Here is a 26514-nt window from a genome sequence, read left to right on the forward strand (position 1 = left end):
ATGAACATTGACTTCTACAACTTCCAGTAACTAATCTCCTCTATTTTCTATCCCCACTCCCACCTTATTTTCCCTTATTTTGGTGCCCTCTCACTCTTCCGGTTCCTTTACCACCTTTCTCTGTTTCCCTACTTACTTAAATTTATTCCATGCAATTTGTAGGGTGGGACAGTGGGATCTGAGTGCAGGATAGATAGGCTGAATGGTCTCACTTACTGCTATAAATATTCTGTGAGTTTATCATATATGTTATAACAGCATGCCGCGTGGTGACCCAAGGAAGTAATCTGGAGTGGGGAGCAGGGCTATTGGGAAGGAAGGTAGGACAAGGCGGTGATTCACATTCATCAATTTGTTTCCTGAAGGCTGCTGCTGGAGCAAGGAAGTTCAACCTACCTGTTGTGTCCCATGAAACTGGGAGTGTGGAAGAAACTCTGTGTTCCACATCCCTAAGAATAAATCATGAGTTGTCCTACCATGGTGCGGACCTCCTGTCCCTGGTTCTAGGCTGTCTACAGCCTCTGCACAATGGTGCTATCTCCTGCTACCTAACACACTCCTCCATCACTCCCTCCTCCATCTCTTGCTAAGAAACTATTTCAGCTACATTCTGTGCATACTTGACCTGGAGTTTAGTTCTCATATTTCTTCCTTTATCTCTCATTTATAACTTGATGTGGACTTATTGTGGGTGGTTACAAGGTTTCCAGAAGGGTGTGCACTGTAGGTTTCAGATATCCAGCAGCTTTCAATAAAAAGTCTTATAGCCTCAGTTAATAATGTCTTCCTTTTTTTATCCAAGTGGCTGGAATGTGTGCCACCAACCCAATCCTTGCTCTGGGCCTATTATATCTGTTAATCTCTATATGAAAGATTACCTGGACAAAGATCCGGTTCTTAGCCAACTGAACTCCAGTGGGTTCTCAAACTGCTGAATGCGATTGAGATTTACTGCTTTACCTTTGGATTTAGTTTGACTGAATGCAAACATAATGGAAAATTTTCAGAGCAAATAATTCAATTTGAAGTCTCTTATAATTGAGCATTGAAAATGAAAGTGTGAAGAGATGCAAAGCTCCTGACTCACTGAAATGTCACACAAAGAAATAGCACTGTCATTGAGTCATCTCTTTGATCCATCAGATTCTCTCTGCATTAACCCCTTGGGGAAGGAAATCCATTTACTTTAACACAACCTTTTGTTTCAATCAGTACCCAGCTGCATGCCGGACGGTATCATATGCTCTCAAGGAGCCAAAGCCATGATCTGTCTCCCACTGCACTCTTGATAACACTGCTCCATGCTGGCTGTATTCCTGGGGATCACTTGGAGGGTGGGCTCTGTGCAAACGGTTGAAGCTGAGTGTGGCTCATAAACTGAGGGTTTATGCTGGTGGTGTGACTTTGTGACTTGCAGCAGAAGACCTTTACCATTCAATAGCAGCTCAGCTGCATGTTGTAGGAAGATGGAGTTAGATGAACAAAAGAGCAAAGCCAGGCTGTCGGTAGAAAATCCTCTATCTATATTATTTTTTGAAGAGTTTACATTTTATTTTGTAACTACCATGTACAAGGGGTGATTGATAAGTTTGTGGCCCAAGATATAAGGAGATGAGTTATTAACTTCAAACCTTCTGCACAATCACTCAAAGAGTTGAACTGCACGTGCATGTAACAAGAGCCGTATCAAACATCTGCTTCTACCTTAGGTCACAAACTTATCAATCACCCCTGCCGTGGACACTTTCTGGAGGTCCAAGATCCATATGCTCCACAATCGCTGGACTAAGTGTGTAAATATAGGAGGGGACTATGTTGAAAAATAAATTTGCTAGGTTTTCTAAAATTGACTCCTTCTACCTTAGGCCACAAACTTATCAAGTCACCCCTCGTATCATGGCACAGGACTATCCAGGACAATTTTCAGTATTGTCTCATAACCAGCATCCCAGATGTCTATACAAATTGTTTACTTCATTGTGACGAACCCTAATGCTGTAAATAATCTGTGCTGTACTCAGTCTAGGAGGTGTTTGACAGGACAGTCTAGAGAAAGCCTTCTTCTTCTATGTATAACCTACGCTATACCTGGTTTGGGAATGTGTGACAAGACAGTGCAGAGAGAGTTACACAGAACAGTAGCACATGGGAACTTGGTGTGCATCAACCATGATGTGAATCTTACTAATCCCATCTGGCTGTACATAGTCCATATGCCTCTTTTCTCTGCCTGTTCATGAGTCAGTCTGGGCACTTATTCACTGTTGCATTCTTAACCAATTTATCCATTTGTATTACCTCTTTCAGGTAATAATGCACCACAAGACCTCTTGATACTTCAGTTCTCCTATGAGCTTGCCATTTTGTGCTTTTGTTCCTCTTGCATTTGACCGCTCAAAATGTAACATCTCACACTTGCCCAGATTAATCTCTTATCTGTCCTTTCTCCGCCCAAATTTCCAATGCTGTCCTCTGTGTCGTTTGACAATCTTCCTCAGAATCCACAACTCCACTTTCTTTTGAGTCCTTTGCACATATAAATAACCCATCATATTAAAAAATACACACATTACCAGATCAGCTTTATTTGCCATAAAAATTTATGTGAATTAGGAATTTACTGTGATGCATTGGCATGACATGCAATAAAAAAACTACATTTAATGAGTATAAGGAATAAAAAATTACATAAAAATAAAGTTAATGGTTAAATCATGGATGGGGAATAAAATACCAGTATGTATCTACAATGTAAACAGCATTATAAAAATTGGTTCAAAGTGATTACAGTACAGTTTAGTGACTGGGGAAATCGATAGAGGTGGGAGTGGGGGCAGCTAACTAGAATGGTTGATAAGATTAACCGTCTGGTTGAAGAATCTTTTAAGATGGCATGAAGTTATTTGCAGCAACACACACAAAACGCTGGAGGAACTCAGCAGGTCAGGCATCATCTATGGAAAAGAGTAAACAGTCAACATTCCAGGCCGAGCCCCTTCTTCGGGATTGGGAGTGAAGGGGGCAGATGCCTGAATTAAATGGTGGGGGAGGAAAAAGAGGCTAGCTGGAAGGTGATAGGTGAAGCCAGGTGGGAGGGAAAGGGTTGGAGAAAAAAGAATCTGGTTGGAGAGGAGGGTGGACAATAGGAGAAAGGGCAGGAGGTGGGGACCCAGGGGTAAGTAACAGGACAGGTAAGAAGTCAAAGGTCAGAGTGGGGAACAGAGCAAGGTGTGTGTGTGGGGGGGGGGGGGGGGCGGAAGAATTTTGTTCACCGGAAGGGGAAATCAATATTCATACCATCAGGTTAGAGGGTACCCAGATGGAATATAAGGTGTTGCTCCTTCAACCGGAGAGTGGCCTCATCTTGGCACAAGAGGAGACCATGGATCGACATGTCGGAACAGGAATGCAAATTGGAATTCAAATGTTTGGCCACCGGGATGCCCCGCTTGTGACGGATGGAGCGGAAGTACTTGACAAAGTGGTCCCCCAGTTTACGACAGGTCTCACCAATGTAGGGGAGGCTGCACCAGGAGCACCAGGCACGAGGGACGACCCCAGCAGGTTCACAAGTCAAGTGTTGCCTCACCTGGAAGGACTGTTTGGGGCTCTGAATAGAGGTCAGGGAGGGTGAATGGGCAGGGGTGGCACTTAGTTGCTTGCAGGGATACGTGCTAAGAGGACGATTAGTGGGCAGGGTGAAGTTATTTGTTTTAATAGCCCTCTAGAACTTTCCAGAAGAGAGCTTTTGGAAAAGGTAGTTTGCAGGGTGGATAGAGCCCACAATGATTTTCCTGTCTGCTTCTTTGTCCTGGACACATACAAGCCCTGCAGTGATGGTAGACTACACCTATAACCCTTTCTTCTGACCTGACAGTTCACTGTAGTTTTTGGGAGGATACTGCACCAAACCAGAGAGTAATAGCTGATGTAATGTGAGGGTGCTCTCTATGATGGCAGTGTAGAATTGCACCAGTATGGTCTAGAGAATCTTACCAACTGCCTTTTTGTTAATGAAGGAGATACGGTTCTCCGACATGAGGCCCTGCAATATAACGACTGCCAGGAACCAGAATATTGAAACTGTGCCAACTGTAGAGTTGTTGATGAGTGGGTGAAAACATGATAAATTTCTCCTGAAGTCAATATGCATCCTGCATTGAGGTGCTGTATAAAGCGGTTCCCCAGTCTACATCAGGACTAGCCATTGTAGTGGAGAACACATCTGCAATATCAGATATAGTTGACGCCCACAGAAGACTCACAGGTGAAGTGTTGCCTCACCTGGAAGGCCTGTTTGGGGCCCTGAATGGATGTGAGAGGAGGTGAAAGGGCAGGTGCAGCATTTCTGCCACCTGCAGGGGTAAGTGTCAGGAGGGAGATTAGTGGGGATGGATGAATGGACAAGGGAATCACCCTCTGGCTTAACATTGTCGAGCACCTAAGCTCCTTCTGCAAAGAGCAGAGTTCCCCGGTGGCAAACCATTTCAACTCCTATCCCCTTTCCCGTTCCCACTTGGCAGTCCAGAGCCTCCTTTTCTGCCACAATGTGGTCACCCTCAGACTGGAGGAGCAGTACCTCAGATTCTGTCTAGGCACAGTACCGCGCAAAAGTCTTCGGCACATGTATATAGCGAGGGTGCATAAGAATTTGTACTGTACTATATTTGTCAATGTGGCGTGCAGAGAGAGTTTGTAAGTTTGGCAGGAGCAAAGGAGGTTGGGAATAGAGATGGTGAAGTGCCATGGGAGGGGTGAGGGACAGATGGCAGAGGAGTGCCAGAGTGGGGGTCGGCACAGGGCAGGCACACCCGGGCATTGTCATTTAATTCCAAATAGATCATTTACTTATCATTACAAAATGTCTCCCTTTTGCTTCCTTCTCTCTCCCCTCTCACTTCTCTTTTTCTCAACTATGATTCCCCTCTCCCTGCCCTCTTCCCACTCTCAGTCCACAATACAGACCCATATCTGAATCAGATTTATCACCATTCACATATGTCATGAAATTTATTTGTTTTTGCAGCAGCAGTACAGTACATAAAATTACTGCAGTACTGGGCAAAAGTGCTAAGCACCGTAGCTACAGTACATGTGCTAACTTTATGACATGAACATTGATTTCTCCAGCTTTTGATAATTACCACCCTCCACCCCTCCATCCCTTCGCTCTTCTTCATTCTGACCTCTTATCTCTTCTCTTCACCTGCCTATCACCTCCCCTGGTGGCCCTCCTCTATCCCTTTCTCCCATGATCCCCTCTCCTCTCCTATCAGATTTCTTCTTCTCTAACACTTTGCCTTTTCCACTATCATCTCCCAGCATCCTACCTCATCTGCCCTCCCCTCCATTACACCCACCTGGCTTCACCTCTCACCTTCCAGCTTGTCCTCCTCCCCTCCCTGCAATTTCTTATTCTGGCATCTTCCCCTTTTCTCTCTAGTTCTGATTAAGGTTGTCGGCCCAAAATATTGACCAATTCCATAGATGCTGCCTGACTTGCTGAGTTCCTCCATCATTTCAAATCAGAATCAGAATCAGAATCCTGTATTACCGCCAAGTATGTGGACACATACAGGGAATCTGGTGCCGGTTTCCCTGAGCTCTCGCTGTACAGAATCAAAAAGCAAACAAAACAATAGTGCAAATAATCATGAACTATATACAGTGAGATATACCTGTGTATGTACAGGTGGACTTGGTTTATAATAGACTAAAATTCAAGTGTTCATAAGCCTGATGGCATATGGAAAGAAACTATTCTTGTACCTATTTGTCCTGGCATACGGTGATCTAAAGCGCCTACCAGAAGGAAGGAGTTGGAACAGGTGATGTCCAGGGTGTGATGGGTCTACAATGATGCTGCTTGCTCGCTTCCTGACTCTAGATGCACATAAGTCCTGGATCGAGGGCAGCTTCACACCAATAATCCTTTCTGCAGCCCTGACGGTTCTTTGGAGTCTATTCTTGTCTTGTTTGGTAGCTGATCCAAACCAGACAGTGATGGACGAATAGGGAACAAACTGGATTATTCCTGAGTAGAATTGAATCAGCAGCTCCTGAGGCAGGTTGTACTTCCTGAGTTGATGTAGGAAATACAACCTCTGCTGAGCCTTTTTGATAAGAGTGTCCACATTGGGTGTCCACTTCAGGTCCTGGGAGATTGTGACACCCAGAAACCTGAGGGTCTCCACAGCAGACACAATACTGTTGAGTATAGTGAGTGGATGTGTTTTCTGGTTTTCCAGCCTCTGCAGGATCTTTTGCATTTATAATTTTTACGTTAATTACAATATTGCATTTACAATTTAAGTATTTGGGATATTTAAGTTGTTCTCAATTCAGTATTTTCAAAATATGCATCAAATTAAAACATTGGCATCCTTTCCCTACTGCGCCCACTGTTCTTGCATTCTCTGGAGATAGCCAGTGAAAACCACATAAGGGATAGCTGGATGCATGCCAGTTGCACTATTAGGTTCGGAAGCCAGCACAGGTGGAATCGGCAATATCCTGTTGGTTGACATGTAGATGGTCACATCTGCCAGCTGCTGGGGTAGATTGACAAAGGAGGTGCTTCGATTCTGCCGTGAGAGTGGTTCATGGGACCTGGGGTCGATAGACCCCCCCCCCCAGTTAATTGTAGGGGTCCATGGGGGCATAAAATAAGGTTGGGAACTCTTGGTGTAGAGCAATCTTTACTCTGTGCCTAACCTGGTTGATTACATCGATGATTTCAAAGAAGACAGAGTATGAGTCACTTCAATTGGGTCAGATCTCTAAATATAGAGCCCTTATTTGAGTAGATGCCAACAATGCAGCTGCTATAAATATCTCAGTAAAAGGTTTATGTTTCGTCTTTGCTGCCCTGATCTGAAGGTGCTCCATATGTATTTAGTTTATTTGCTTATGTATTATGTTGAACTGTAATCATGTAACCTCTGCACATGGTCCTTTAATACATAATAGCTACCAGATCTCATATACAATGTCCTTTCACCATCTCAGAATCAGGATGCCTTCCCTCCCTTCTCATATTGATCTGGCATGAGAAAACACCCTCCAACCCTCACCCATGGTGGGCACATGATTGATAACCACACTCATTGGCAAGCTCACCCAACAGCTCCTCTGCTCTGAGCCTCAAACCAATCGAACAGTCTGAACTCACTTCTATAGTTTATTTCTCAATCTTGGACACCGCAATCATTTACAGCAAACAGATACTTTTGAAGTTCATTTCCTGCAATTAAATGCGAATTCCATTCATCTCGTAGTGTTATCCCATTTATCTGGTAATCTACTGCATGTTCTGATGACGGTTGTGGAAAAGATGTTGACCAAAATAGTGGAGAGAACTCTTCTGCCCTGCTGTTACCATTACCGTGAAATAGATGTTCTGACAAAGTTAAGGGGTTCAGTATAATCAGTCAAAATGTAACATTAACATACTGGTGATGTTGTAGATAGCAAGAAAGGTGGTCAAAGGTTAAAGCAGGATGTAAGTCAATTATAAAGCAGAGTGAAGCATTTTGGTAAATGGAACTTAATCCTAACAAGTATGAAGCAATACATTTTAGGAAGTCAAATAAGTGGATCACTATGGAATCTTGATAAAACAGAGGGACTTTGGTGCTAAGGTCCATAGTTTCCTGGCAGGGGCAATACAGGTATAAAGGGTAATGATGAAGGCATATGTCATACTTCCCTTTGAAAAGTTGGGGCACACAATATAAAGGTTGAGAGATTATGTTCCAACATTACAGAACAATGGTTATTCTGCACTTGGAGTCCCATGTGCGGTCTAGTTGCCACAATATTGGATGGATGAGGTTGTGGTGGAGAGAATTCAGGAGAGGTTCATCAGGATATTGTTTAGATTGCAGGAAGTTGGTCATGTGAAAGGATTGGATAGGCTGGGCTTATTTACCTTGGAGTGAAGGAAGCTGAGGGGTGACCTGATAGAGGTATATAATAACATGGGAGAGGCAAAGATAAGATCGGCCAGCTGGTGGCACAGTGACATCAGCGCCGGACTCCAGAGCGAAGGTTCCCAAGTTTGAACCCAGTCGGGCCACTCCTGGGCATGCTTTCCATCCATGCCTGGTTGTGTGTTGAGCTCGTAACTCGGCCTTGTAAAAAAAACTGCGCTGTGAGAAGGACGTGGGGGACCACTCACAGAAACTTTCCTCCAAGACAGCCACTTGAAAAATGGTCGCCGAGGCTCCGGCAGAGTATGGCACACAAAAACAAAATAGATGAAATCAAAATCATTTTCCTAAGAAAAAAAGATGACATCGATTTAAGGTGAAAGAAAAGATCTTTAGAGAGCATCTGACTGGTAAACTTGTAACAGAGATCTGGAACGTATTGCAAGAGGAGCTGGTGTATTCAGAAGAATTTACTGTGTTTTATGACATTTATTTGGCACCAATGTCTTGCCTATTCAGATATGGACCTCATGTGGGAAAACAGGATTAATTTTGATGAGCACAAATGCTGACATGGACATGGTGGGCCAAGGGGCTTATTTCAGTGCTATTCTCTAACTCTGTGGTGAGCCAAGGGGCCCATTTCAGTATTGTGTAATTCTCTAATTCCATGGTAGGCCGAGGGGCCTATTTCAGTACTGTGTAATTCTCTAACTCCATGTTGGGCCAAGGGCTTGATTTCAGTGCTATGTAACTCCATGGTGGGCCAAGGGGCCTGTTCCAGTGCTGTGTAGCTCCCTAACTCCATCTTGAGACAAGGGGTCTATTTCGGTGCTGTGTAACTCTAACTCTGTGCTCCGTAACAACAACATTGCATTCAGGACAAGAATGGCGTCATTAAGTTAAGACTGACTTATTTGGAAAATACATAACAAGCAGGATATGTTGTGCATAATGCTACTTTGGTGATATGTGAAGGTATTAACCACAAATATTTCCATTCATTTCTGCAGCTTTGATAAAGTTTGCAACTGTGAATCTAATCTTCTTGTGGTGAGCTATCTGTGACTCTTCTATTGCTGTATGTTGAGGTCTGGGTCTGAATGCTGGTCTGGTGCAGGTTTAGATGGGCTGTAAGATGAGGCGATGGCACTGAGCAAGCAACTCATGCCTGAAAGGGACAACTGCACAACCCTTCTCCACTGCCTTTGATTGAAATCTGTGTTCAGTGGAGATGGACCCTGACCCTGATCACATTCCATACCTCTGAGAGTTTTGCATAATGCTTTGAAGTTCTTCATATGCTGTAAGGAGTTTATGTTTCCAAAACATTTACTGAATGGGTTAAATGGGTTTGGAACCCAGCCACTGTTGCAACATCTCTTCCTGTAAACGGAAACCAGTGCTTAAACCTAGCACGTTGACAAGGAGAAGATCCTCTGTCCAGTACGGAGGGTGGGGATTGGGAAGTTTAGTAGTTTGTGTAATCAGAACATGCCAACATTCTGTGGTTAGGTCAAACAGCAGCTGTATAAAACAAAGATTATAATACCAACTACCATTTGTTCCTCACTCACAGACATAGTCTGTGGTTCACTCCTTATTGTCCAGAAGGATGTCTCCCTTTGACCAGTGAGGCTGTCTCTCTGCCAACCATGTCCATTTGGTCGTGCCCTTTCTGTTCAGGGCAGTTGTTGGGTACTCCAGGTGTCTCACTCCAGAGTCCTAGGCACCAAATTCAGGCTTCATTAGCCCTTTCCCGGAGGTAACTGCTTTGGATGAAAAGTAAATCTACGGCTGCATTTGCTATCTCACGTTGGTAGAAAAGGTATGCTGGACTCTCTTGGAGGCAAGGGAAGGGGACTTCTCCCTCCTGTGCTGAAGCCTCAGCTGGCATCACTGAAAAAGGGTGGGTCTACGTGGGATCTTGCTGAAAACAGGTTGACAGTTGTTGTTGTTGTTGTTACGTTTGGCATGGCCTGGGAAGGGCAGGCGCGGGTCTGTCCATTATGGAGTTGGGGTTGGATCAATCCTCATCTAGGATCTCGCCCACAGCCACTCCAACATGGGTGGCCCTGAGTTGGCATCGCCTGATGGAGTCCTTGAACTATGTAAGCCTCCACACGATGCCAGTGTGTTGATTCAGATCATGGAGGGGGTTGACAGTGACTCCACTTGAGAAGAATTCAGTGGCTTTAAGGCCCAAGGTTGAGAATGGCTTGCTTCCACTCCAGGTCTGTGGGTACTCAGATGACCTCTGTGGCCAGTGTGTGCCTTATACACTTTACCATGGATGGGACTTTGTTGGGTGGGACAGTAAGTGGTTTGGTGGGTGTGGGGTTGGTTGGGGAGAGTCATAATGTGGGGAGCACCAGAATGTAACTTTAAACCCAGGCCCGTTGTGTGTGACTGGTCAGGAAACACTACAAGAGCTTAAAATGAGTGTGTTTTCCTGGTTGTGTGACTATTCTCAGAGAAAGTAATGTAAAGTTAGTAAGGTAGCTGTGTAATTGTAGGGCTGAAAATAGAAAAATACAGAATATTACAAGGGGGCGTTACAGTAGAGCTGCTTCAAGCAAGAGGCATGTCTGCTCAGGATAGCTTTGCCTATGCCTATCAAAGCAGCCCGTGAGAGACCAAATAGAGGGCAGGCTCTCACACTAGATTCTCATCTATATTTAGATGCAGCTGCTATTTTTACATCAGATGTTTTGCATCTGTGTTTAAAGAGCAGATTATTATGGCCAGGGAACGATTTAGTCTGCGGTGCATGTATACCCAACGTCTGTACACAGAGCTGTGAAAATTCCTGACGGCTAAAGCACAGATATTGGCTCTCATTGTTCACAATCACTGACAACAATGCAGTGAAAATCAACTCAGTGTGTTCCACAACACGGCTTCACTCTGATACATTTGGCCCAAGATACTGGTGCAGATTTTCGCATGGTTTACAAAACCCATCAAGCCTGTCCTACTATTCAGTATGACTGTGGCCGATCTGCTTCAGGCTTCAACTCCTGTTTGGTGCCAGTTCTCCAAAGCCTCAATCCACCCCTCCAACCCCCTCAACTTACTTCAAACATTTATCTATTTCTGCTTTACCTATCCTCTGTGATCTGGCTTCCACAACCCCTTTGGGATAGTGAGTTCCAGAGATTCACCAACATTTTCAAGAAGAATTGTTGAAGAAAAATATTTTCAATTATGTTCACTGTGACAGAGATGCAGCTTTGTAAGCATGAAGAACAAATGGTCTACTGGAGGTACTCAGTGGGTCCATAAGACCATAAGACATAGGAGCAGAATTTGGCCAATTGGCCCATCAAGTCTGCTTCACCATATGGCTGAATCCTTTTTTCCCTTCTTCAGGCCCACTCCCCAGCCTTCTCCCCATAATCTTTGATGCCGTGCCCAATCTGCCTTAAATACACCCAATGACCTGGCCTCCACAGCTGCCTCTGGTAACAAATTCCACAAATTCACCACCCTCTAGCTAAATAAATTTCTCCACATCTCTGTTTTAAAAAGGTGCCCCTCTATTCTGAGGCTGTGCTCTCTGGTCCTAGACTCTCCCACCATGGGAAACATCCTTTCCACATCTACTCTGTCTAGGCCTTTCAACATTCAAAAGGTTTCAATGGTATCCCCGCTTATTCTTCTGAATTCCAGCGAGTTCAGACCGAGCCCCGTATGATAACCCTTTCATTCCAGGAATCATCCTTGTGAACCTCCTCTGCACCCTCTCCAATGCCTGCATATTATTTTCTAAGGTAAAGGGCCCAAAACTGATCACAATACTCAAGGTGAGGTTTCACCAGTGCCTTAAGAAGCCTCAGCATCACATCCCTGCTCTTATATTCTAGGCCTCCTGAAATGGATGCTAACATTGCAGTTGCCTTCTTCACCACTGACTCAAACTGCAAGTTAACCTTTAAGGTGTTCTGTAGAAGTACTGCCAAGTCCCTTTGTATCTCAGCTTTTGGATTTTCTCCCCATTTAGAAAATAGTCCGCACATTTATTTCTATTACCAAAGTGCATAGCCATGCATTTTCCAACATTGTATTTCATTTTCCACTTTCTTGCCCATTTTCCTAATCTGTCTAAATCTTCCTGCAGCCTACTTGTTTCCTCAACACTACCTGCCCCTCCACCAATCTTCCTATCATCTGCAAAGTTGTCAACAAAGCCATCTACTCCATCATCTAAATCATTGATATACAGCATAAAAAGAAGAGGTCCCAACGCTGACCCCTGTGGAACACCACTTGTCAATGGCAGCCAACCAGAAAAGGATCCTTTTATTCTCACTCACTGCCTCCTTCATATCAGCCAGTGCTCTAAACATGCCAGTAATTTTCCTGTAATAGCAAGGGCTCTTAACTTGGTAAGCGGCCTCATGTGTGGAACCTTGTCAAGGGCCTTCTGAAAGTCCAAATATACAACATCCACTGCATCCCCTTTATCTATCCTATTTGTAATCTCCTCAATGGATTCCAACAGGTTCATCATGGAAGGTTTTTCCCTTAAGGAAACCATGCTGATTTTGTCCTATCTTGTCCAGTGTCACCAAATATTCCATAACCTTATCCTTAATGATTGACTCCAACATCTCCCCAACCACTGAGGTCAGGCTAACTGGTCTATAATTTCCTTCCTGCTGTCTTCCTCCTTCCTTAAGGAATGGGGTGACATTTGTAATTTTCCAGTCCTCTGGCACCATTACTGTACTGATGTCTCCACAATCTCTACTGTTACCTCTTTCAGAACCCTAGGGTGCAGTTCATCTGTTGTGGGTGACTTAAGTACCCTTGGGTCTTTCATCTTTTTGAGCACCTTCTCAACTGCACTGTCTTCTCTTCCCTCGCACCGTTCAACACTGGCGCACTGTTAATATCTTCCACAGTGAAGACTGATGGAAAATAATCATTTAGTTCATCTGCCTTCTTTTGTGCCTGATTATTATTTCTCTGGCCTCATTTTCTTGTGGCGCTAATTCCACTCTCATTTCTCTTTTATTTCTTACATACTTGAAGAAGCTTCAATGTTGTTTGCTAGCTTGCTTTCATATTTCATCCTTTCCCTCTGAATGATTCTTCTGGTTGCTCTCTGTAGGTTTTTCAAAGTTTCCCAATCTTCTATCTTCCCGCTAATTTTTGCTTTGTTATATGCCCTCTCTTTTGCTTTTACATTAGCTTTGACTTCCCTTGTCAGCCATGGTTACACTACTTAGCCATTTGAGTATTTCTTCATTTTTGAAATACATATATCCTGCACCTTTCTCATTTTTCCTGGAAACTCACCCCACTGCTGCTCTGCTATCATCCCTGCCAATTTACTTTGGCCAAGTCCTCTCACTGTAATTTCCTTTACTGAAATACTGCTACATCAGACTTTACTTTCTCCTTGTCAAATTTCAAGTTGAATGCAATCATATTGTGATCACTGCCTCCCAAGTGTTCTTTTCCCTTAAGCTCCCAAATCACTTCCAGTTCACTATGTAACACCCAATCTAGTATAGCTGATTCCCTAGTAGACTCAATGACAAACTGCTCTAAAAACCCATCTCATAGGCATCCAACAAACTCACTCTCTTGAGACCCATTACCAACCTGATTTTCCCAATCGACCTGCATGTTAAAATCTCCCATGGCTATCATAATGTTGCCCTTTTGACACACGTTTTCTATTCCTCATCATAGTCTGTGGTCCACGTCCCAACTACAGTTGGGAGGCCTGTATATAACTGTCGCCAGGGTCCTTTTACCCTTGCAGGGTCGAGCATTGGTTGGAGATGATTTTTAACGTTTCAGGTTGAAATCCTGCACTAGTAGTGTCCTCTTGTCCAAACACTTCCTGCATGCCCTGTTGCAGACCTCAGCCTGAAACTCTAACAATTCCTTTCTTTCTACAGGCCCAGTTCAACCCATTCATTTCTCCAGCAGATAGTTTGTTGCTTCATATCCTGGCATCAGCAATTCCTTGAGTCTCCAATACATGGCACGAACTTGACTGTGTTTCTTTTGTGTGCTGACTGTTCCCTACACAGGCTAGGCAGACAGCTGACTACCATTTGGAGTGGATCTCATATGATATCTTAGATTTCAGCCAATCCCAAACTTGTGTTATACCGACCCATTTAATTTGGGCTACATTCAAAGCATAACTCCTATGCAGGGAAGTTTAGTAGAAGTCACACAACTGCCCAGGCACTTTTTGTTATAGAGGAAAAATCTCAAGGACAATAAAACGATTTTAGTGGCACCAAGTTGCTGTAAGTAATCCACTGCGTAACCATTCCATTGATCTATATTCAAGCCTGACTTCTGGAGCTTGAACTTTCTACCTGTGACTGTATGAGTCTCCCTGGTTTCCTTCCACTTCCCAAAGGGGAGCAAGTTGCTGCGTTAATTAGTCACTATAAATGGCCACTAGTGTATATGTGAGTGGTAGAATCTGGGTAGAGTTGATGGAAATGTGATGAGAGTAAAATGGAGTTCATATAAATGGATGTTCCAAAATCGGTGCAGACATGGTGGGCTGCAAGAGTAAAAAGATCCTGATGTACAGGAATCGGAACAGCAACCAGAATGTGGTATACAAATTACAACAGGAGTTAAAATGGCTTGTAAGAAGGGCAATGTTACAATTGTCATGGGGGATTTCAATATTCGGGTAAATTGGGAAAATCAGCTGGTGTTGGATCCAAAGAGAGTGAATTTGTAGAAGGCCTTCGAGATGGCTTTTTTGAGCAGCTTGTGATTGAGCCCATGAGGGGAAAAGCAATTCTTGATTGGGTATTGTGTAGTGAATGAGATTTGATCAGGGTAAAGAAACCCTGAGGAGAGAGTGAAGATCATATGATAGAATTCACCCTGCAGTTTGAGAGAGAGAAGGTAAAATCAAATCAAATGTGATACAAAGTGGTACAAAGGGAATTGCGGGGGCATGAGCGTGACACTAGCCAAAATTGTTTGGAAGGGAACACTAGCAAGGATGGCAGCAGAACAGTAATGCCTGGAGTTTCTGGGGAAAATTCAGGAAGTGCAATACATCCCAAAGATAAAGAAGTATTCTAAAAGAAAAATGATGCAACCGTGGCTGACAAGGGAAAGCAAAGACAACATAAAAGCAAAAATGAGGGCATGTAATGAGGCAAAAATTAATGTGAAGTTAGAGGATTAAAAAGCTTTTAAAAACAGAAGACAATTAAAAAGCCATAAGGAGAGAAAAGATGAGATATGAAGGTAAGCTAGCTAATAATATAAAAGAGGATACCAAAATCTTTTCAGATATATACAGAGTAAAAGAGAGGTGAGAGTGATATCAGACTGCTGGAAAATGATGCTAGAAAGGTGGTAATGGGGGACAAAGAAACAGCGGATGAACTTAACTATCTTGCATCAGTCTTCACTATGGAAAACTCCAGCAGGATGGCAGAAATTCGTGAGTGTCAGGGGGCAGAACTGAGTGTAGTTGTTATTACTAAAGAGAAGGTGCTTGTGAAACTGGACCAGATGGACGACTCCCCAGGATTCTGAAAGCGGTAGCGAAAGTGAATGTGGAGGCATTAGTAAAGAACTTTCAAGAATCACTAGATCTAGAATGGTTTCAGGGAACTGGAAATTCTGAATGTCACTCCACTCTTTAAGAAGGGAAAGAGGCAGAGGAAAGGAAATTATAGGCCACTGAGCCTGACTTCAGTGGTTGGGAGATGTTGGAGTCCATTATTAATGATGACGTTTTGGGGTACTTGGAGTCACATAATAAGATAGGCTGAAGTCAGCATTGTTTCCTTAAGGGGAAATTACACCTGAAAAGCTAGAAGGTGATAGGTGAAGCCAGGAAACCGAGGGAGGACAGATGAAGTAAGAAGCTGGAAGCCGATAAGAGGAAAAAGCAAAGGGCTGGAGAAGAAGGAATCTGATAGGAGAGGAAAGTGAACCATAGAAGAAAGGGAAGGAGCAGGGGCACCTGGATGAAGTGATAGGCAGGTGAGGAGAAGAGGTAAGAGGCCAGAGTGGCAAATGAAGAAGAAGGAAGGGTAAGGAAAAAAAATAGTACCAGAAGTTGGAAAAATTGAAGTTCATGCCATCAAGTTGAAGACTACCTGGACGGAATTTGAGGTGTCGTTTCTCCAACATGAGAGTGGTCTCACCATGGCAGGAGAGAAGGCTATGGACTGACATGTTGGAACGGGAATGAGGATAGGAATTAAAATGGTTGGGTATTGGGAAATTCTGCTTTTTCTAGATGGAGCTGATGTGCTCAACAAACCTGCCCTTCAGTCTACGCCATGTCTCACCAATGCAGAGAGGATTATATTGGGGGCACCGGATACAGTAGATAATCCCAACAGGTTTGCAGATGAAGTGTTACCTCACCTGGAAGGACTGTTTTGGGGCCCTGAATGGAAATGGGGGAGAAGGTGAATGGGCAGGTGCAGTACTTCTGCATCTGCAAAGCTAAGTGTCAGGAGGGAGATTAGTGGGAAGGGATGAATTGACAAGGAATCACCTCCCACCTTAACAGGGACAGATTTCCTCTTGTCCTCAACTACCCTATACTTGATCCTCTGCATCCAACACATCATAGTCTTTCCTGGTGAGGCAACACTTCATCTGCAAATCTATTGGGCTTGTCTACTATATCTGGTGCTCCCAATGCAGTTTCTCTACATTGGTGAGATCCAACATAGATTGGGGGACTGTTTTGTCGGCTCCATCTGCAAAAAGCGGAATTTACCAGTAGTCAACCCTTTCAACTCCTATCCCCATTCCCATTCCAGCATGTCAGTCTATGGCCTTCTCTGTTGCCATTATGAGGCAACTCTCAGGTTGGAAGAGCATCACCTCATATTCTGTTTAGGTAGCCTCCAGTTTAATGGCATGAATGCCGATTTCTCCAGCTTCTAGTAATTTTTACCCTCCCTCTTCCCTCTTCTTCATTTCCCCACTCTGCCCTCTTACCTCTACTCCTTACCTGCCTACCATCTCCCCCGGTGCCTCTCCTTCTTCCCTTTCTTCCATTATCCATTCTTCTCTCTAATCAGATTCCTTTTTCTCCATCCCTTTTCCTTTTCACTGATCACCTCCCAGCTTTTTACTTCTTGCCCTCTCTCCCACCCACCTTACTTTACCTATCACCTTCTAGCTTGTCCTCCAACCCCCACTTTTTTATTCTGGCATGCTTTCTTTCCAGTCCATAAGACCATAAGATATAGGAGCAGAGTTAAGCCATTTGGCCCATCGAGTCTGCTCCACAATTTCATCATGGCTGATACAATTTTCCTCTCAGCCCCGATCTCTTTCCTTCTCCCCGTATCCCTTCATACCCTGATTGATCAAGAAACTATCAACCTCTGCCTTAAATATACATAAATACTTGGCCTCCACAACTGCCTGTGGCAAAGAATTCCACATATTCTCCATTCTAAAAGGACGCCTCTCTATTCTGAGCCTGTGTTCTCCGGTGTTAGTCCCTCCCACCATAGGAAATATCCTCTCCACGTCCACTCTCTGAAGGCCTTTCGCCATTCGATAGACTCCACTGAGGTCACCTCTCATTCTTCTGAATTCTAGTGCATACAGGCCCGGAGCCATCTGATGCCCTTCATATGAAAAGCCGTTCAATCCTGGAATCAGTCCTGATAACATGACGACTTGTTATTCATTTCTATAGATGTTGTCTTACCTGCTGAGTTCTTCCAGCATTTTGTGTGTGTTGTTCTGGATTTTCAGCATCTGTGGGATCATTTGTGATTATGTAATTTGATATTACTTTAATTTAACTGAAAAATATTCACAACCCAGAGAGCTACAATGAAACAGGCTCATTCTATAACAAAGGAAACTCTAGCCTGTGGGCGTTCCCCAATGATGCACAGTGAGACAAACATCAACTGTTGCTCGAAGATCACGCACCTTGGACTGTGTGAAGCCTGCTGGCCTGCTAACTTAAAAAGATGTCCTTTAAGGGAATTTGCCACTTGGCACATTCCAGACTGCAGAAGTGCATGTTGATGGATGCCTTGAAGTTTGGTTCAAACAACTGAAAGCTTTTGTGCTGAAGGATTACAGTCAAAGGTCCTGACGTCACTGGACACTGAGGGCTTGGGTTCTCAAACATGCTATGAGTATAGTTCAAAGCAGCCATATAAATGAGTTTGGTGCTTTGTTCATAGACCATAATACCTTAAGAAATATGGGCAGATTTAGGCCATTCAGCCCATTGAGTCTGCTCTGCCACTCCAGAATAGCTGACTTATTATCCCTCTCAACCCCTTTCTCCTACCTTCCCTCCATAACCTTTGATCCCTGACTAATCAAGATCCTATCAACCACCACTTTAAATATACCCAATGTCTTGGCCTTCAGTGGCAATGAATTCCACAGATTCACCACTCTCTGCCAAAAGAAATTCTTCTTCACCTCTGTTCTTAATGCATGTCCTTCTATTCTGAGGCTGTGCCCTCTTGTCCTAGACTCCCCCACTAAAGGAAATCCTCTCCATATCCTCTCCATCTAGGCCTTTCAATATTAGATAGGTTTCAATGAGATCACTCCTCATTCTTCTAAACTCCAGCGAGTAAAGACCCGGAGCCACCAAACACTCCTCAGATTTTAACCCTTTGATTTCCAGGATTTTTGTGAATTTTCTCTGACCTTCTCCAACAGCTGCACGTCCTTTTTTCGATAAGGATCCCAACATATGTACTGGTTGACGGAGTAATATGTGGATTTAACAACACTATGGATGTAAAGAAAAACAGGTTTTTATATTTCTTCTCTTTTTATGAATAACAGTTAAAATAAAAGAAGGAACTCCAGAGCAGTCAGCAGAACTGCTGAGTGTTTTACCCAAAGAACTGCAATGCAACCCACAGTGGAACACTACGTCACAAACAAACGAACATAGCTCACACTGCACAAACCTTTTCTTCTGTTCATTCATGCACTCTGTTTGATTTTAAATCAGAAGAGCATCATTGAAGGATTGTTGCTGAAGCAGACCAGTTCATTTCAGAGGTGGAAGAAAAGGTACTTCAAACTGAGAGGGAGAACTCTGTACTGGGCCAAGGACTCAAAGGTAAAGCAAATGGTGCTCTGCCTGTTTAAATGTTTCAAAATGTTCTGGCACTTTTCTAATGATTGTGTAATAAGTGAGCAAGAGATCTCACCCATGCTGTGTAAAATCCCTTCCTTGAATGTTCCCATCCAATCCCTCAGCACAACTACTGCACATATGTAATGCCCTGGTTCAGATTTCTGATGCCATGCTGTGAGGTAGTTCATATTAGCAGCTTTCTGTAAAGCAGTGAGCCATGCTGGAAAGTGTGTTTTGGCTTCGGCTAAGATTAAAACCTATGGTGTCCAACTTCGGAATGTGAGTCAGCCAATCAGGATTGTGGGATGTGAGAGAAAGTTCCAGAGAGCTGTGGGGAAGAGTTTCTGGAAGGACAGTAGTCTGGTTTGTGGTCTTTTGGCGGGAGCTGCAGAGAGGGACAGAAATGAAGATGCCGCAGAATGCCGTTGGAAAGAGAGTTCCCGCCGCAAGAAGAGCTTTATGCAGATGGATAGCTCCAAGGAGGAAGCGCCAATACTCCTGAGAGAGAGCCAGGGTCTTACAGATGGACTTTGAGGGAAGTTCAGAATGTGGACGGTGTTTTCACATGGACCATGTGTCCAGCATATGAGTAAGAGATACACCTAATGCAGCGCATTCTGCCTAATTCTGCTCCGATATCTTCAAAGGCTATGCTCCCATCCACATAAGAGGAAGAGGGATTTTGATATCTCAATGGTTCACAACTACCTGAGATAAGAAAACTCCCTTCTTCCTCTGTCTTAAATAGCCACTTCCAGTTTTAAGAAAAAATATAATCTTCAGGGTCTTCCAAGCTTCAGTCATCCCTAAACTCCACCAGCTCTAAGTCTACCGTCTCCAACTTCTCCTCGGAAGTCAACCCGTCCATTCCAGGAATCAGCTAAGCAAGTGTTCCCTGAAAGGTTTCCGGTGCATATGTATGCATCCCTATATAAGGGGCTGAAAGGTTCGAGATTCCAGATTCACGATTCAGATTTATTAATCACCTGTAGTGTACATTAAAATAAACAATGACAGCAACACACCCGAGGATGTACTGGTGTGACACATTGTGGCACCAACATAGCATGCCCAAAATGCTTGGCTGAGCAGCACAGAATACAACAAAACACAACAAATAACAAAATAACAGCAAAACATGCTCCACTCCTTCTTCCCAGCCATCCACCCACGAGGCCACGTACATATGCAGAGTTCCAACCCCAGGATTGGCTGCTTTCGGCTTGCAGCCTCCAGCAGACTAGGACTTGCAGACATTGGGTGTTCGACCTCTCCAGTGGACTCGTGGGATTCACAGAATCCAGGCTCCAGCATCGAGCCTCGACTTCTGATTGACCTTCGGGCCTTGATTCTTGGCATGGACTCCTGAATCTGCTGATCACTGATCACTGAACACTCGGCTTCGAACGCTGGACTTGCCAATTCGTATGTCCAGGGGTTCATTAGGCACCATTTATCCTGCCTTCTTGGAACTTGGACTCTGAAACCATGGATGTCCCATGTCTGAATTCTGGTCTTTGAATGTAGGACGGAGGCTTAGACACCAGCTTGAACTCTAATTACCCATATCTCTGTCTCTAAACCATAACCTGACCTCTAATGCCCCTTTCTGTCCCCAAAACCATCCCTACAAACCTAAAAAACAACAATGTGTGAGCCACAACCTCAAAGGCAACAGCAGTGCAGCACCATCTTGAAAAGTACTCCAACCAGTAGTCCCGATGCGGTCTTACCAGTTCCCGATATAACTGAAACATAATCACACTACTTATTTTTCAATTGACTAACGAAAGATGCAGATATGCCATGAGGTTATCTAATAACTTGCATAGCTGAAAACAAATCTTTTGGGATTCAAGCACTGGCATAGATTTCAGAGCTCTGTAAACTCTCACCATTTAGATACCTTTCTCTTTTATTTTTAATACCAAAATGCCCACCCACTTAACCAGCCCATATCCCTTTGTAGCCTCCTTCTGTCCTTGTTCCAACTGGTCATCCAAGTAATTTAAATAACCAGAAAAAATAAGGTGCATCTTAAGCTTGAAGTTAAAGTTTTCCGGCTGAGCGACAGAGCTCGGTATTGTAGGAAATCCCATCATTCTGAAGACACATTTCACTGAGGCATCACTTGCTCTCACAGGTGGATATGAAAAACAGGAGTCACATTCTTTTATTTGAGCTGGGCAGTAGAAGCCTTCAGAGTAGTTTGTGGTTGACCAACCACTGTAGCCACATATATCTATTGCCTACAGCACAGGTTAGCAATCCACCTCCTGAATCAACAGAACCTCTCTAGCACCTACATGGCATGAGTCAGCATGATGATGGAGCACAGTGTCTTCCACTTGCCTGGGTGAGTGGCACTTTAATAACAACTGTCAACACCATCCAGAGAAAGCAGAGGGGACACAAGAGACTGAGGATACTGGAAGCTGGAGCATCAGACAATATGTTGGAAGAACGCAATGGGTCACACATGAGCCACAGAATGCCTCCAGCGCATTATTTGCACATGCAAAGAAAACAGCTCTGGTATTTGGCCTTTCAGCCATCTTCTGCAAATTTCCTTTCCCCATCTCTAGGGCACTGTGGTTATAGTGTGTGCAAGCTACACTACAGCAGCTGAAATCTGATTGATGTTCCTTAATCAACTCCCTCACTGAAACAGCCTGTATCTGATTCCTATTTCTTAAACAACCTGTTCCTCACTCAGCCTGCTCCTGTTCTGCCTGATCGGGTGCAACAACTCCAGACAGTGCCTTGGAGATGTGCTGTAGGAAGAAGTATTGGGAAATCACTCTACTCCTATCGGCACAGTGTCACACCAGTTGCGACTGCTGTCTCATAGCTCCAGAGGCCCAGGTTCAATCCTGCCCTTCAGTGCCTTTGAACTCTGGACTCCTATTTCTTTTTCTGCCTCCTCCGTGAATTTTTCCTGAATTCCACGCAGCTTGTGCAGGCAGTCAGCCTGTGATTCCTGTTATTGCTTCAGTCTATATTATGACCATTGATGTTTCTGTCATTCCAGTCCTTAATATTCGACGAGGTGTATCTATCCAATGCAAGTGTGGCTGAGACGAGCACAAAGAATATTAACAACAGTTTCACTGTAAGTTGCTGCTGTTGTTGTTTAACTTCTCTAGGATGCATTGGTGGGTCTGCTGTAATACAATTTTGATATTTCTGATGCAGGAAACCTACAAAGTCAGCACGGCTTAAAGGAAGAATAAAATATGTTTAAACTAATCAGCAGGTTAGGCAGCATCTGTGGAGAAAAAGACAGATGTAACATTTTAGGTCAATGAACTTTCATTAGAACTTGAAAAGGAGGGAAGAGTGTTTTAAGTAGCACTAAAGAGAAGGGGATAAGAATGTAACGGTAATATTTGTGACTCGATAAAGACTGAGGGGCTGAGTGATGGAAAGGGCAGTGGTGCGAGCTGAAACAGGGTGGTGATGCTTTTTATTATGTGTGGTTTATCTGGAGGATGTGGCATAGGGAGGCGAATGAGTGCAGATGTCAGAGAAAACAATCAGCAATGGAACTGTGAGATTCAGTATGCAACAGTCAGGCAAAAGAGGTTGCTGTAAGTAGCCTCTGAGAGTCATATACCTCACTAAAAAGTTTCTACAATCCACAATGCCCAGGATCCCCATTTTGTTTCCATCTCGGGAGAGTTGAAGGTTTTGGGAGAAAACCCAGACAGCAGATGCAGAGTGGAGCCCCTAAGGTGGCTGGATGTCATTGAACGTCCTTCCAGCAGCTCCTGCAGCCAAGCTGGTGCCAGGTGCATTGCTTCATAAGCTTTCCTTTGGACAACACTGGTGCAGCCTTCTCAGTCATGGCAATTCAAGTGCTTATCCAGCAACTTCTCAAATGTTCTGAGAGACTCTGTCTCCACCAGCCCCTTAGGTTTACAGATGCTACCACAAACGCTGCCCCAGAGCAGTGTCTATGGAGAGAGAAAAGCGGAGATCATGTTACCGCTGGATGATCCTACATCAGCTCTGGGTGGCACTGATACAGAAACAAAAAGCTGGTTCATTGAAGTTGTTGTATTCAGCATTATGTCCTGACAGAGCTCAGACAGATGCTGAAGTGCTTCTCTTCCTGCCCCAACTCAGCTTCATTGGAACTGTGTGAGAGGCCAGAGCAATCAGAGTGGGAGGGACTGCTGTATTCAGTCCTGCCATTGCTTTTGTTCTCCCCTCATTCCACTCCCTCCACTTGTATCTACTGCAGAGGGATCAGCCACAACGAACAATCTGTCTGCCATCACCAACAGCATCTGTAGCATTTGGATGCTCCTGGGCACCACATTACTGTATTTCCATCCCTCTACCTTACTGGAACTTAAAGCACCATGGTGAGGCTGCTCCACCAACCCTGCCACAGCGCCTCACGTTCACGTAAAGCCTGGGCACATTCTCTACAGGGAAAGTCACATTGATCAGCTAAGCTTGATCTCCTGACCCCTTTGCAGAGAGAGAGAGAGCCCCTCATGCAATGGTACCCTGGGTTCAAGCTGAGAGTCATGTGACATCGGCAACCTCTGACTAATATCTGGTCAGGTGCATCAACTCCAGGCCTTTGGAGATGTGCTGTAGGAAGGAGTATTGGGAAATCACTCTACTCCAATCAGCACAGTGACGCCCCAGGTGCAACTGCTGTCTCACAGCTCCAGAGGCCCAGGTTCAATCCGGCCCTTCACTACTGTCTGTGTGGAGTTTTCATGTTCTTCTTGCGACCTTCGATTTGACCTTCCACCATTCTTCATGTGTCCTTCGATTTCTACTGTCGACTTGGAAAGCAGATTGTTCAGCGAATTGGCCACTGAAAATTACCTCAAGAGCATGGGGGTGGAGTAAAACCAGGGAGGAGCTGATAGTGAAATGGGGGAAAAATTAGAATAATTTTGGGATTAGAGTAAATGTTTTTTCAATCGCCAGCATAGGTTTGGTGGATGAAAGGCCTGTTTGCGTGGTGCATGACTCGATGATCATTTCCCACACTGAGCTCTACATGAAACCCTTCGACAACTAGGATACCCAAAGTGAAATATCCAGTCCAATCTGCTGCAGAGGGGAAGGAGCACAGCTCACACTAGCTGGAAGGGGTTTATAAATTCATTGAATCATTCATTAGGGATTCAGCCCACCCTGTCTGTGTTAACCATCAGGATCTATCTGTATTAACTCTGTTTAGCTGTCTCTGCCATTGTGATTCAGGTACTCATCTTAATACCTCTTAAATATTGTGAGAGTCTTTGCACCTCAAGCTGTATATTTTAGATCACAACTATACTTTGGATGAAAAAGTATTTTTTTATATCCCTTCTTAAGCTCTACTCATCATCAAAACCAATACCCTGTAGCTTACTCTGTCTTCTTTTCAGGTGATAACACCTTTCAGAAAATTAATCCTGTGTGCTGACAACAGAAACGAGATGGAAAATTGGATAACTGCACTTAAATCTGTCCAAAAGATGGAGAGCTATGAGGTAAGAGAAGCAAATGAGTCAGTTTTTAGATTGTTTGTGTGTATGTGAGTGTACGTCTGTATTAATGTGTGAGTGTATGTGCACAGGTGCGCTCAAATGTATGTGCAAATACGTGTGCATGCATACAGTGTGCCTGCCTGGAAGTGTGTACACGTGAATGCATATTTCTGGATGTGAGTCTGTGTGATATTGTGTGTGTCTCTGCGTGTTTCTGTCTCTGTGTGTGTCTGTGTTGCTGTGTGTCTCTTTGTGTGTGTGTGTGTGTGTGTGTGTGTGTGTGTGTGCGTGCATGCATGTATATTCGAGTGCACACACACAAGTATTAATAATTTTAAACCTCTCCAACTAAACTGCTGAGAGTACATGTCAAATGATTTTTCCCAGGTACCTGCTCTCCCGCCCAGAACAGAGCAGCGATCAACCACAGTGACTTTCTCTATTCCTTATTGTTGATAGGGAATGTCACATTTTTAATTTGATACCTTTTACCACATATTCAAACTGCTACATCTTCCTCAGACGAGTCAACTGAACATGGAGTATTTCTCAGGGATGCACAACTGGTATGCAACATCCCACGCTCGGCCCACCTTCTGTAATGTCTGCCGCGAAGCCCTCCCAGGAGTGACTTCCCATGGGCTCTCTTGTGAAGGTAGGTGGGAATTTCTGGAGCCATGGATCATTGTACATAGAGAGCTCCAACACTGGAAGCAGAGGAGAGGATTAACATTAATATTAGTACTTTTATTGACAACTTTAATTATGAATGTAATGCCAAAAAGGAAGTAATAGAGCTATTTTCATGAAGGACTGATCTAGACACGATGCTAAATTGTCAAGCTCTGGACCGAATGTGGCGAATAGGATTAGTGTGGTTGGGTACAAGAGTGGCATGGACATGATGGGCTGAAGGGCCTGCTTCTGTCTGAATGACTCCAGGACCCTATGATTCATTCAAGGAGTCCTTGAGTTTCTCTGAACCTGTCACCGTCACTCTTATGGAGGTTCAGGTGTGGCACTATTTACATGATAGAGTCAGGTTTAACTTGCCAGAAGTTTCTGAACAATCCCCCTCACCTGGCATGTTTTGTAAAATCTTCAGGGTAAAGCAGAAAGGCTCAGGTTGGATTGTAAGCAGTCACACTCAGCTCTGCCGACATAGGTGTGTCCAATGTGAACAAAGGAACTTATGGCCTTCAGTTGAGTCAGCTCAATTCCCATTGATGGCAAGATGTGGAGCAATGTCATGCTCAACCACTTGGCATCTAACCTAGGCAATTGTCAATTCCAGCAAGGTTGCACTGCAGCATCCCACATTTAGAGGTAAGACATGAAATTGATCAAGAAATTCTTTTTATTGTTTCAGACAGTTCTTACTAGGGGTTTCAGAGGAAGAGAAAATTAGCTTTGATCATATACTAAATATGCATAGGGATAGATATTCTATGTTGTAATCTGCTTCCAAGCCATTTAGTAAATGGTTTAAAAGTATATCCTGTATGTGTATGTTGTGTATGTCCCTGAGGACAGATTTCTGTCCAAAAGTGTCACAGATACAGTGTGGCCCTGTTACATGCACATTCTGACAAAATGAAACTCAATGAACAGAGCAGTTTGCTGAACACAGAGAATTGTGGGTGTTGCAGCCACCCTTATTGATCAATCAATAATGAGCTGACAAGGTATTTACAAGCAAGAGAATCAGAATCAGGTTTAATATCACTGGCAGATGTCGTGAAATTTGTTAACTTTGCGACAGCAGTACAATGCAATACATGATAATATTGGGAATAAATAAATGAATGAACGAATAAATAAATAAATAGATACATTGAGTGCATGTATGTATGTGTGTGTGTGTATATATATACACACACACAGACACACAGACACACACATATACTGTATATATTAAACAGTTAAATAAAAAACTGCAAAAATAGAAAAAAGAGGTTATTAGCGTTAATGGGCT

The 26514-nt window shown here is 43.8% G+C and overlaps 1 protein-coding gene across 5 annotated transcripts in view; it reads left to right on the top strand.

The window, feature by feature from the left end:
* The window catches only part of LOC140204091 (diacylglycerol kinase eta-like), a 179767-nt gene that overhangs the window by 78346 nt on the left and 74907 nt on the right, over positions 1-26514 (top strand). For 3 of the 5 annotated variants that reach the window (XM_072270415.1, XM_072270419.1, XM_072270417.1), the window contains exons 2-5: positions 18910-19020; positions 22070-22150; positions 24438-24542; positions 25062-25194. In XM_072270415.1, coding sequence (XP_072126516.1) covers positions 18910-19020; positions 22070-22150; positions 24438-24542; positions 25062-25194 — 430 coding nt within the window. The remainder of the gene's footprint in view (positions 1-18909; positions 19021-22069; positions 22151-24437; positions 24543-25061; positions 25195-26514) is intronic. The other 2 variants (XM_072270416.1, XM_072270418.1) reach the window with 1 other exon arrangement.

This window comes from Mobula birostris, chromosome 10 (genome assembly GCF_030028105.1).
Source record: "Mobula birostris isolate sMobBir1 chromosome 10, sMobBir1.hap1, whole genome shotgun sequence".
NCBI lineage: Eukaryota > Metazoa > Chordata > Chondrichthyes > Myliobatiformes > Myliobatidae > Mobula > Mobula birostris.